General features: G+C 25.6%; 1 protein-coding gene across 2 annotated transcripts; it reads right to left on the reverse strand.

Moving 5' to 3' along the window:
• Nucleotides 1–60: 60 nt before the first annotated feature.
• On the reverse strand, nucleotides 61–12,487 carry LOC126549965 (vesicular glutamate transporter 1-like). Of its 2 annotated transcripts, none has more exons than XM_050200547.1 (10): nucleotides 12,340–12,487; nucleotides 12,073–12,275; nucleotides 11,669–11,902; nucleotides 11,525–11,609; nucleotides 7,654–7,880; nucleotides 7,237–7,383; nucleotides 7,054–7,186; nucleotides 6,804–6,959; nucleotides 3,928–4,013; nucleotides 61–1,940 (listed from the first exon to the last, which is right to left on the reverse strand). In XM_050200547.1, exons 1-10 carry the CDS (start codon nucleotides 12,344–12,346, stop codon nucleotides 1,764–1,766), a joined length of 1,455 nt encoding a protein of 484 aa, XP_050056504.1. In that variant the 5' UTR covers nucleotides 12,347–12,487; the 3' UTR covers nucleotides 61–1,763. The 2 variants fall into 2 exon arrangements, with proteins under 2 accessions (XP_050056504.1, XP_050056505.1); XM_050200548.1 differs by lacking the exons at nucleotides 6,804–6,959; nucleotides 7,054–7,186; nucleotides 7,237–7,383 and adding exons at nucleotides 4,253–4,408; nucleotides 4,503–4,635; nucleotides 4,686–4,832 and having other exon boundaries at nucleotides 91–1,940; nucleotides 12,340–12,486.
• Nucleotides 12,488–14,586: the final 2,099 nt, after the last annotated feature.

The raw sequence follows: 14,586 nt of genomic DNA on the forward strand, positions 1-14,586 counted from the left end.
TTATAATTTATTTATTGATAAGCAAGCTAATAAACTTTAGGCAAAATTTAGTTTCCAATTTAGTTTTTTTTCTACTCTTCTTAATTATTTCCATTTTTCACTTTCATTTTCAGATAATCATACCAAGGTTGTATAAAGAACCAGTGGATTATTTAGAGATGGGATGTGATGGATGGATAGACTACCATTCAATATTTTTATCATGCTTTGAATTTCAAGAAATTATCTATTTATATTTGGCATTTGGATATTTTTTAATATACATAATCATTTGAGTCCATATTAGGTGAACGATCATATTCGAGTAAATTAGACTAGATAATATACACTACTGAGAATTGGACAACTAAAAACAAAACAATATTGTGGGTCTTTTACGTAGGAGGCCATTTCACAGTGGATATATCGGTGGTCTTATATTTTACTCATATCATACGGCCTATCTTAATTTTATGTTGACAACAAAAATTAAAGTAATTATTCATATAATAAAATAAATCAATATTTGGTGGTTGTACAATAATTTATGTTATAATTAGATTTATCTTGAACATTAATTTTTTATTAATAATAATGGCCAACATAATTACAATTATTTTTTAAGTAATTTTAAATACAAGTAGCACTGGTGAATGGTAATAGATACATTTATATTTAATAATTACTATATATTTGTATAATTAATAATTATTAAGAACACAACTTCATGATACATAATAAATCAAATAATAAAGTTTACTTATTATTATATTTAATGTCTATCCTCAAATAAAAATGTCATATATTTAAATTTTTCAGATTACTAAGAATAATATTTATGTGTAAAGCCCGGATTTGTATGTTTTTGCATATTTTTTTCCTTTTCACTTTTAATATTTTTGTATATAATCTTCACGAATCACACTAATTGGAATTCACTGTTTCATTTTTATTTTGCATATTTTTGCATTTTTGACCGTTAATACATATGTGTTGCATATTTCAATAAATTCGCTGTCGCTAAAAAAAATTTGGCCGTTAGAACGTGGAATTAGCGACACTGTTTAATCTTAATTTAAAATACTTATTTTATGTAAAATATTTTATATACATTAGAAATAGTTGAGGTAATGCAAGAAATTGTTCATCTGATGTAATCTAATCGTTATACCGTCATTATAGGTGTAATACATTTAATTTTATAATACATATAGTTGTTATATATAGTTCTAAGAACTATCAAGATCTAATTATTTTAAGCTCTTTTAAATTTGCCTCAATAACTTCAGTTGATTGTGAACGATCAATTTCGATATATAATCATTTATTAACAAATAGACGGCATAGTTTTACCAAAAAAAACTTGTATATCATTTAATAATTAATTTTAACAAAAAAAAAAAATAAAAGCACATTTTGAGTTGTATATTTTCTTTGATTTTTAAGCAGTAATATTTATGTATTTATTTACACGTGTTATTATTTATACATTTATATTTCATAATATTTTATCATCTTATATTGTTTTCATACCTACTTATTACAATTTGAATTTTTAAATATAAATTTTGTAAATGCATATTTGTTGTTTAAATTAATGAATTTCACTGTATATTTGTTGCATATTTTAATGATTTTTACTGCATATTAGTTGCATATTTTAATGATTTTTACTGCATATAAATCCGGGCTCTACTTATGTGTTATACATGAATAATGTAAAAATTAAAGTAATTAATTCTTTTAGACTATTACATAAACCAAAAAACCTATATATCCAAATTTTAAGAATTATTAGGTTTCTTAACGATTAATTTCAATTCTTTTTCATTTGAAATTGAATCATCGTATGTATTAAATTTTTGTATTTCTGATGTTCCGAAAAATATGTAAATTAATCCAGTACCTATGCATATTGCTCCAGACAAATGAAATACTTTACACCATTGACTCAATGTTTGCTGAAAAAAAAATCATACATTAAAGTATATAATTATTTATTCATTTGTGTACTGAAAACCTAAATAATAATTCACCAAACTTAATAGTTAGGTTTAAATTTTAATACACGATGTATGCTTATTTTTAGTTTTGACCATTCTTGAAATTTTTTCAATAATTATAACACACGTTTAAATATTACCTTAACTAATAAATTATTTACTGGTTATAATAACTAGAAAAGTATTTACATAGGAGGATATCGTGGGGGACATACTTGGAGGGGCTTCAGCCCCCCTTAGAGTGTTATCACATTACACCAGACGTCAAAATAGAAAAATGTGTGTTTCAATATTTGATATTTATAATTTTTATTTCATTTTGTTGGGATACGAGAATGGTCTGGAATATTCACGGCTTATCATTGTTTGTCAACATAAATTGAAAAATAAATATCTAAACCTATTGATACCAAAATTATAATTAATATTTTTTCTCAAAGCAATAGGTTTATAAAATTAAAATTAAAATAGCGTGGTCAATTGGGTACTCACTACCCACTGCTGTTGTACATAAGGTACCGTACGGATCAGGTTATAGGAGTGTTAAATTTGAATCCAATGATAGCCTATAGGTATTATTGTATACTACGAAAAAAGATTCTGAACGGAGATAATAGATCATTTGTGAGCCTAGGATATAATACATAAAATATATTATATTTTAAGTTAGGTATGAATATGGTGGTTTATGTTTCAAGTTACTAGGACTAGTAATTTTTAACTGTAACAAAAATTATAATTATTTGATAGTAGGTAAATCGTCATATTTTACGAGTAAATTTTAGATTTTATAAAAATTTAAGCTAAAGATAACATTTTTTTAATTGGTCAACGTTCGGGTTCTTATTATTATTATAGGTATTAAATTTTCAACTCTTAGCTACTTACACAAACATTTTTATAAACTGTAACTACAAAATAATTTGTAAATATTCATGATATTGACGGATTTTTGTGAAAATCTATACTTCAAAATCTAATAAAAAAAATATATGTGAAAATGTAATCTAATAATTTTTAAATCACAATAAGACTAAAGTATGAGGAGCTTTATTAAAATATCAAGTATTATTACTTGACCGAAAAAATGGTTTTGATATTTATTAAAAAAATAAAAAACTAAACAAAAATGAATAATTCAAATGTCTATAAATAACATTGAAATGAGCGAAATATTTTGAAAATTAAATCGTGTAAAGAAAATGCCAATTTTAATAACTGGTGAAATTTTCAAACATCTACGATTTTTAATTTTTGAATAGTAACAAATAGATACTTAAAATCGTTAAAGGATAAATCGTATATAGAATAAACCTATCGATACGCGATTTTGTAAAAACTTAAAATTCAATCGCTCATAACATTTTTCCTTTAATGACGCTTCGAGTATGCTCTATAGCTATTTGTAGGAAAATGTATGGAAAACTTTATGTTGAATTTTTCAATCTTATATATAAATAAAAAAACATTTTATGAATTTTCAACTACAAAATTACTTGTAAATTTTCTCGATTTATACATATTTCGTAAAGATTTGAACTTAAAGCCTTTATAAAAAAATTGTTATTTTCGTTTTTTTCTTACAATATCATTATTCTGAAAAATACGTTTAGGGTATACGGTTAAATATTTAAATTTATTATTTAAGAGCGTTTATAGGAGGGAGCGTCGAATGTTCAAATATCCCCCAAAATTAAAAATAAGACAATTTTAAGATATATATTGTGAATTAAACTTAATGTATATCTAGAAAAAAATCCTTTCCGCAAATATTTCCTACCTACGCCCATTATTATTATTATTATTATTACAGTAAACAGCACTATAAAACTATGTACTAAAAAATTTTATTGAAAACGACATGTTATTTGCAAATTAAACACTAGTGATTAATGAACTCATTTTAATCTCAAGTCATCATATAGGTAAGATAAAAAAAAATCACCTGGTGTAAGGTAAAATAACCAACAATTAAGGGTGAAATGAATCCAGAAGTAGAGCCAACAGTTCCAGTAATTCCTAGAATCACTCCTACAAAAAAAAAAAAATAATAATAAAAATATTTCATATTACAATAAAACAATATTATAAAATTGATAGATGATATTTATTATAAACTATATATCTATATGAATTCCTTCAAGAATTCCAGTCAAAAAGATTCTTTCATTGTGTATAATAAGTTCTAAACTAAAATAAATGAATTAGCAAGAAAGAGTTTGTACCATTAAATATTTGATAAACAATTTAAATTTATTTAAATAATGTACCTGCATAGTTTGGAGCAATGTCCACTATTGCAGCAAGTGTCCCAGAAGATACTGCACCGTTTACGGCAGTCGCGCTAAAAAGCATGATTATTGCAACCAATGAATTACATCCAGAATAGCAAAGACCCAAAATGAAAAACCCTTGTAAAATATTACCTATATCCAATATGTACATAATATAAAACAATAATTAATTAGGTGTAAGACTTTAATATTTTAAAAACTAATTATTTTCTATTAAATTTCTTACCAAAGCATGTCGCCAACTTTCGTACATTGGTCAGAGACATTTTTTGAGATTTCACTAAATGATCACTTATCATACTATATCCAAAAGCAAACACCCATCGTACAAAATGAGGCATTCCAGACCATAAACCTGTCTGAGAAATGTTAGTTTTTACAGTTGTGATTGTTAATTTTCATGTTATACCTGTTTAACATTTAAACCTAAGACAAAGTTAAAATATGATGGAGCTTGAGCTGCAAGTGTCAATAAACCCCAGATACCTCCAGCTTGAGTGACTAAATTAATCCACACTACTTTGGATGAAAGAATTGATTTCCAAGGTATCGGTAACTGCAACAATATTCAAATAATAGTATAAAATAACACTAAGTAACAAAATAATAAAGTTATTTTTTTTTATTTAATTTAGTAGTGGTTATAAGCATTAAAAATAATTTATAATGATATTTTATCTAAATCATTTTGGAATATTAATAAGGGAAAACGTTATGTATCAATCATAATATAATCTAAATAGAATATAGATAGTCATAAATATTAACATACATTTTAAATAACTGTAGGAACTTTATCTATTATTTTAACTATCATTTTTCTTACCGGTTTTGATCTAGTTTGTATGGTTTTACCAAGGCAATTTTCTATATATGTTCTTTCTCTTATACTGATAGTAGGGTGTTTGGCAGGAGTATCATAGACTAGTAAAATCCAACAAATAGCCCACAATAGACCTAGTCCTCCGCTAACATAAAATACACTCTCCCAACCAAACGAAGCGATAAGATATCCACACATGATATATGTTACTGCTGTACCGACCGAACTTCCTTTGCAAATAACAAAAAATAAAATATATGAATACCAGAACATATGTCATTACATGTATACATGTATATATATGGTTATTATAGTAAAAATGAAACCTTAAGGTTGTAAAATCACACCAACTTATTTCAACTAAACAAGCATGCACAATAATAATTAATAATATTTTTATAATGTACTAGCTGACCCCGTGCACTTCGTTGCCCGTTAAAAATGCCAATTCTATATAATATGATTCAAATTTTGATTAATTTATTATTTAATATTTGGATTTACGGTGTTCAAAACTTAGACATTTTCATTGACCGTTTTGATTCTCAAAAATCTTGTGAAAACACCACTTTAATATGCGAATTTTGTAAAATGTTTTCTTATTGCACACTAAATTTGTGGTACGATTATACGAATGTACCGTGTAAATTGCAAGCATCGATCTATCATTGTTCAGGCTCTACGTTTATCAGTCAGTGAGTTACTCAAGTAATAATACGAGTATTATAGTCGTTCTGCTTACCGTTGCCGTGAGACTCTCTTATGATTATGTGAGCAGTACCTATATTATCATGTAGGCAATTTTATAATTTCTAACACTAAGTTTCAAAGTTATATCATTTTTTTTTTTTTTACTACGATGAGTAAAATACAATAATGTGCCATCTTGTGGTTTTCATGTTGTTGCTTGTTGGTAAATCAATAAAACTTGCTATAACTTGTTATGTTAGTCTATTGCTGTGAATTTGAAATTTACAGTAGACATTGACTTATTTCACTAATTCTTATTTTTGTTGTTATGGTTTCAACAAAATATAACAACAGGTCTTTAACTATTATATTCAATCATAATCAATAGCGACATTAATATAGTTTATTTTCTTGCTGGACTGCAGTGACAGTTGTTGTTGTTTTTTTACATCCAGATTCCGAACTTTTCTGGTGGATTTTCCTAAAATTGTATTACATTAGCACCTTCTCCTGCGACCAATAGGAGCGAATCGTCAGTGAAAAATGTTACTTACATTTAATTTCTATAAATTATTCACATTGTACATATAGGTAAATTAAACTTATCAATATGTTTATACATTATCTAAGTGTCTACAAATATTAAATTAAACATCTAGATTATACAATATCATAATGCAAGATATATGTATCTTTGATACATCAGCTACATGATACATTTATATTTTCAATTGAATTTTATTAATTATTAAACGTAAATTACACAATACACTACAGTACAAAAAAAAAAAATAATAATAAAAATATTTCATATTACAATAAAACAATATTATAAAATTGATAGATGATATTTATTATAAACTATATATCTATATGAATTCCTTCAATAATTCCTGTCAAAAAGATTCTTTCATTGTGTTTAATAAGTTCTAAACTAAAATAAATGAATTAGTAAGAAAGAGTTTGTACCATTAAATATTTGATAAACAATTTAAATTTATTTAAATAATGTACCTGCATAGTTTGGAGCAATGTCCACTATTGCAGCAAGTGTCCCAGAAGATACTGCACCGTTTACGGCAGTCGCGCTAAAAAGCATGATTATTGCAACCAATGAATTACATCCAGAATAGCAAAGACCCAAAATGAAAAACCCTTGTAAAATATTTCCTATATCCAATATATACATAATATAAAACAATATGTAATTAGCTGTAAGACTTTAATATTTTAAAAACTAATTAATTTCTATTACATTTCTTACCAAAGCATGTCGCCAACTTTCGTACATTGGTCAGAGACATTTTTTGAGATTTCACTAAATGATCACTTATCATGCTATATCCAAAAGCAAACACCCATCGTACAAAATGAGGCATTCCAGACCATAAACCTGTCTGAGAAATGTTAGTTTTTACAGTTGTGATTGTTAATTTTCATGTTATACCTGTTTAACATTTAAACCTAAGACAAAGTTAAAATATGATGGAGCTTGAGCTGCAAGTGTCAATAAACCCCAGATACCTCCAGCTTGAGTGACTAAATTAATCCACACTACTTTGGATGAAAGAATTGATTTCCAAGGTATCGGTAACTGCAACAATATTCAAATAATAGTATAAAATAACACTAAGTAACAAAATAATAAAGTTATTTTTTTTTATTTAATTTAGTAGTGGTTATAAGCATTAAAAATAATTTATAATGATATTTTATCTAAATCATTTTGGAATATTAATAAGGGAAAACGTTATGTATCAATCATAATATAATCTAAATAGAATATAGATAGTCATAAATATTAACATACATTTTAAATAACTGTAGGAACTTTATCTATTATTTTAACTATCATTTTTCTTACCGGTTTTGATCTAGTTTGTATGGTTTTACCAAGGCAATTTTCTATATATGTTCTTTCTCTTATACTGATAGTAGGGTGTTTGGCAGGAGTATCATAGACTAGTAAAATCCAACAAATAGCCCACAATAGACCTAGTCCTCCGCTAACATAAAATACACTCTCCCAACCAAACGAAGCGATAAGATATCCACACATGATATATGTTACTGCTGTACCGACCGAACTTCCTTTGCAAATAACAAAAAATAAAATATATGAATACCAGAACATATGTCATTACATGTATACATGTATATATATATATGGTTATTATAGTAAAAATGAAACCTTAAGGTTGTAAAATCACACCAACTTATTTCAACTAAACAAGCATGCACAATAATAATTAATAATATAATAATATTTTTATAATGTACTAGCTGACCCCGTGCACTTCGTTGCCCGTTAAAAATGCCAATTCTATATAATATGATTCGAATTTTGATTAATTTTTATTTAATATTCGGATTTACGGTGTTCAAAACTTAGACATTTTCATTGACCGTTTTGATTCTCAAAAAATCTTGTGAAAGCACCACTTTAATATGCGAATTTTGTAAAATGTTTTCTTATTGCACACTTAATTTGTGGTACGATTATACGAATGTACCGTGTAAATTGCAAGCATCGATCTATCATTGTTCAGGCTCTACGTTTATCAGTCAGTGAGTTACTCAAGTAATAATACGAGTATTATAGTCGTTCTGCTTACCGTTGCCGTGAGACTCTCTTATGATTATGTGAGCAGTACCTATATTATCATGTAGGCAATTTTATAATTTCTAACACTAAGTTTCAAAGTTATATCATTTTTTTTTTTTTTACTACGATGAGTAAAATACAATAATGTGCCATCTTGTGGTTTTCATGTTGTTGCTTGTTGGTAAATCAATAAAACTTGCTATAACTTGTTATGTTAGTCTATTGCTGTGAATTTGAAATTTACAGTAGACATTGACTTATTTCACTAATTCTTATTTTTGTTGTTATGGTTTCAACAAAATATAACAACAGGTCTTTAACTATTATATTCAATCATAATCAATAGCGACATTAATATAGTTTATTTTCTTGCTGGACTGCAGTGACAGTTGTTGTTGTTTTTTTACATCCAGATTCCGAACTTTTCTGGTGGATTTTCCTAAAATTGTATTACATTAGCACCTTCTCCTGCGACCAATAGGAGCGAATCGTCAGTGAAAAATGTTACTTACATTTAATTTCTATAAATTATTCACATTGTACATATAGGTAAATTAAACTTATCAATATGTTTATACATTATCTAAGTGTCTACAAATATTAAATTAAACATCTAGATTATACAATATCATAATGCAAGATATATGTATCTTTGATACATCAGCTACATGATACATTTATATTTTCAATTGAATTTTATTAATTATTAAACGTAAATTACACAATACACTACAGTACAAAAAAAAAAAAAACACAAAAAACAATAAACGTGTATTTAATCAAAAACAAAAGTATTTTTGTAATAAAGTATAATTGTAATCCGTAGATAAGTATAATACGATCACCTTAATTTAGTTTTAGATTTTTCAATTTATCTTATCATTGTATAGTAAAACCCTGATTATACTTTGGTCCGCGAAATATTGTAGAAATAGTGAATACTTTCATTTTCAAGTAATCATGTTAAAATAATAAAATACAATTATAAAATAATTTGAAATTAACTAATCAATGAAAGATAATTATAATATAATTTTTTGAACTACCAAACCTTTTCAAAATAATCACTAAAAACAAAAAAAAAGTTATTAATCAAATCAGAATAACTATTACATAAAACTAGTTTTTTTTACTAATTATAATATATTGTTAATTCAAAAATGTCAAGTGGCACTACTGCAGAGTACTCTTCCACTCTGTAATTCACGGTCATTTTAAAGTTTTAAACTGTTATAAAAATTACTGATTGTACAAACATCAATATATAGATTATAATTACGCTTTACGATAAAAAAAAATAAATAAATAACCTTAGACATCAAATAACTATTTTAGCATTTTATTGACATGATTTGATTTTAATAATATTTAACTATTTTTTTTTTTTTTGTTATTTATAAATATTTTTATTATTCTACTATTTTTTTTTCAGTTTTTACTATTAACTAGATAAAATTTAAAAATTTCGACAATTTATACAAGGTTTAAGATCTTTCTAAGTTATTTTAACAGCAATTAAAAAATAAACAAAAATCCTCTTAACATTATTTTTGTGAGTTACAGTTTATACCATGGAAGTTGTGGAAATGTATTTGTAGAATGAAAGCCGGAATAGTGAGGACAATATCTAGCACGTGGAAATGGTACTTTTGTGAAGAACACGAAACATGTGATTGCTCACCGATAACCACATCCTTACATACTAATCAATCAAGTACATACAATGACGTAGGTGGCCACACATTAGATGTTATGTAAAATCTAGAACTTAAGCATTGCGTGATTTATATTTTGCTTATCTAATTCACGTTACCAAATTTATTTATGTATTTACTGATTTCATTTAACTGTGATTTTCGTTATTTTATTTGTTTATTTTGCTACATGAAAAATTTACTTTTATACCATATACACATACTACAATAGGTATATATAATTGTATTATTATTTATTGTTATTTACAGTATGATTCAAAGAGAAGAAGGGGGTTTAGTTTGTTTAGCCCAAAACAAAATTTTTAAATATTATTATTTAATTATATGATTATCTTGCCATTCAAACTAGTTTAGATAAATTTAAAATTAAATGACAATGGTTCAGTCAAATAGTTTTAAAAGCAAAAAAGACACTGCTACATTTATTACCTATGATAAATAATCATAAGTGTAATTTTAGTTCAAATAGCATATATATTAAATGCATGTGACATTCGTAGACGATGTGGTGTAAAACGCTCGTGGTCCGCTACATTATAATACCATCTTAAATTTAAAGTAATAAATAAATCATTAATTAATATCGCCCGTAAAATTTAATAAAATGTTCTTTAAACTTTTTTAAATTTTTATTTTTATGACAATTGATATTGAAAAAATTATACACTAGGACATTTTTTTTTAATTTAATACAAAATCTCAAATAAATTTTCCCTATATCTTAATAAAAAATATTAAAAATACATAGTCACAATTTGCTTATACGAATTTTAAATTCAAATTTGTACGTAAGTATTCATTTAAACAATAAATAACGATGTTAATTGTTTTGTTATAAATTTCACTAAAGGCATTAACATTTATTTTAAGATATTATTATCTATTTATGCTAACGAAACTATTTTTACTATTTTATGGTATTTACTCAAAGATACTATCACATTTTGAGTTGTACAGGTTAATAAAATATATTATTAATTATTTATATAGAGATATATTATAATAATTAAATACTAATAGTAGGTATATAAATGTAATATTTTCGGAAAACATATAATATAAACCTACCATAATGCTAAAAGTAAAATAAATGACTTTTATAGTTATACCAAAAAAAACATATCGTGATATATTATATACTTAATGATATAGGGCATAGACCATCACCACTCAGAATCTTTTTTCGTATTAATACATTTAAATTTAACATAACCATTATAGTGACCCACTCGACACCTAATATACAGCAAAACGGCACCCATTTGAATGTCTTTTATAATAGTTATCGTGATTAATAATTATTTGTTTGATTGAGTATTTCAGTTCTCTATCATACCATACATTGTAATATATTAATATATTTAGATCTTCAAGTGTACACCTCCTTTGAAAAAAATTTTAAAATTTTAAATTACCTAGGTATGCTGAAACAAATCGACTTCTCTCGTGTGGTGGTATCCATTTAGCAGTCATTGTATGCATTGAAGACCACGCAGCACCCTAATAAAAATAGTAAAATAAAAAATATGTATTGTTAATTTTAAAAAAGAAAGTCTTACGGATATAAGTCCTTGAATAATTCTAACTAACACGAGTGCTTTATAGTTGAATTTTGCAGATGCAGGTACTGCAAAAGACAATACAGCTGCCACACCGTTGCTGATACCAAAAACGGTTTTTGTACCATATCGTTGTGCCAAAACTCCACCTGGTATTTGCATGATTACATGTAATGTGAAAAATGCACCCAGTATTGAATTTTGCTGATATTCGTCCCATTCAAATTTATTATCCTTTATAAATTAAACATAATAATAATAAACAAAATACTAATGATTAATGATTTTGAGAATATCCATATATATAGACAATAAATCACAATTGGTCGCCATTTTAAACACGAAATTCTAGCTTTTAGATATTAGATCACAATAAAGTTATTATAATTATAAATATTATTTACATTTAGATCCACTGAAGATATTTGTGCAATAGAATTGTTTAACTTCAACGATTCGGTGTGCCTAAGACACTCATATATAATCGTAACATTAGTTTTCGATATTGAATGTTTAATCATTGAAACGATGGCTATATTAATATTCATTCGAAACATGTAATTAATAGCAAATCCCCAGAAAGTCATGTACCATAGAATTGTCCGTTCTGGAATATTATTAATTAATAAGTACATAAATATATTTAAAATCAAAATTAAAATTTTACTTACTCTCCATGATTGTTTGTGTAGAAGTAAAATCTAAATCGCATAACTACCTACCTTGTATTATTTTCTATAATGAACAAAATATATAAACAGGTAAGTATTTAATCAGAAATATTATATAATGCCTACTTCATGGTAATATATTAAACATACTAAAATATCATTATCAATAGACTCTTCGTATAATATTTACTTTGTAGCTAAATTATGTATACAATGTTTTAGAGTAATTTCATAACATACCATAATAATAGTAATCGTTAAAGATTAACTAACTTAAAAAATCCTGCCATGTCAGACATGATTTATTAACTGATAATTTTCAATATGTTTAAATATATAGGTATTATTCGCTGTTCACTTGTATTTCACACACAAACAAAATAATACAGTACATACATCAATAATTGTAAATAATGCATTGATTGTTTAGTAGTAATGCTTCTTTGAAATTGATTGGTTATTTTTCAATTATAAGTATTTTCCAATTAATTGATAACATTAGTATATTGAAATTAATTACGAAGTCGGTTATAGAACCCAGTTTTCGTACACTGATAATTTATTTATTAATAAGCAAGCTAATAAACTTTAGGCAAAATTTAGTTTCCAATTTTGTTCTTTTTCCTCTCTTCTGAATTATTTCCACTTTCAGATAATCATACTATGGTTGTATAAAGAACCAGTGGATTATTTAGAGATGGGATGTGATGGATGGATAGACTACCATTCAATATTTTTATCATGCTTTGAATTTCAAGAAATTATCTATTAATACTTGGCATTTGGATATTTTTTAATATACATAATCACTTGAGTCCATATTAGGTGAACGATCATATTCGAGTAAATTAGACTAAATGATATACACTACTGAGAATTGGACAACTAAAAACAAAACAATATTGTGGGTCTTTTACGTAGGAGGCCATTTCACAGTGGATATATCGGTGGCCTTATATTTTACTCATATCATACGGCCTATCTTAATTTTATGTTGACAACAAAAATTAAAGTAATTATTCATATAATAAAATAAATAGTAAACATTGTATTATGTAAGTACCTATTGAATGGGATAAATAAACATTTCTTTGTAGACGAATGAGCACGGTTGGGTTAACTATTAGCAAATACAAAGAAGTTCTGACAACCGTATAATATTAAAAATAGTAAGATTCACAATTTTACAAGCAAAGGGTGACCTGATATATATTTTTTACCTTATAGCAACTCTTACCTGTTTTCAGCAGGCATTTTTAAAAATTTTCTTCAAAAATATCGGTTGAAATAAATAAGTCTTGAACAAACACATTGTTTGATATTTGGAAATATGTTTTTGAAATCGATTAGGTACAATACTATGCTCGAAATCTGTTATAATAATCCTAGGTTCAATATATCGGATTAATTTATTTTATTTTTAAAGTAGCATTGTATAATAATAATATCTTGTATTTTATTTGGTAGAAACTAGAAAAGTATATAATTCCATCTAAAAATTAATATTTAAATTTTTCCATCAGTTTCATATTTTCTTCAGAAAAAAATATAAATAAACAATCTTCAAGTTCTTCAACTTGATAACTGACAAATATTAAAAATGTGGGTCCAGTTTTAGTATTAGTGCATAGATCTCAGGAATTTCAAGTTCTATTAAGGAAAGATTTTGAGGGACGTTCTGTTTTTTTAACGAGTTATAAATAGTAAATTATGTTTTAAAAGTGGAATATCGAAAATATTTCCAACTACAACTGGCATAATTTGAAAGATTGCAATAATTTGTTGAGGAATATTAATTATCACTATATGGTGGTTTTTTTTTAAATTTTTTATAATATCTTAATACATCATGTTATCTAAAATCAATAGCCCATGTCCAATCAATTAAATTATCCGATGTTTGTATCCTGACATAAAAATTATATGCTAATGCTAACGTGTTGTAATTTCACAATAATTTCAGATTTGCAGTAAATCACAAATATATTACGTTTTAAAAACATCAAATTGCATAAAACTTTGTTCAAGGCTATCATCAATCTTTACAACTATATAGAGACTATAGGCTATAAGAAGATATAAATCTTACCTCATATCTATGTAAATAAGTGCAAAATGGAGCTTAGTTAGATTTGAAACATGTAATTAATAAAAATGTTGGAAATATTTAGTAAGGAACTAAGAACTATACTTGGATTTCGCTAACATTTATTGTATAAAATAGTTACTTAGTCTTTAGAACAAACC

Source organism: Aphis gossypii, chromosome 2 (assembly GCF_020184175.1).
Source record: "Aphis gossypii isolate Hap1 chromosome 2, ASM2018417v2, whole genome shotgun sequence".
Lineage (NCBI taxonomy): Eukaryota > Metazoa > Arthropoda > Insecta > Hemiptera > Aphididae > Aphis > Aphis gossypii.

Bases quoted from the DNA above. Each gene is read 5' to 3' on its own strand.
- LOC126549965 (XM_050200547.1), bottom strand. The intron at 7,384-7,653 runs GTAAGAAAAATG...ATATTGTTGCAG, and splicing joins TACAAACTAGATCAAAACCG to TTACCGATACCTTGGAAATC. The intron at 6,960-7,053 runs GTAAGAAATGTA...TATTGGATATAG, and splicing joins AAAGTTGGCGACATGCTTTG to GAAATATTTTACAAGGGTTT.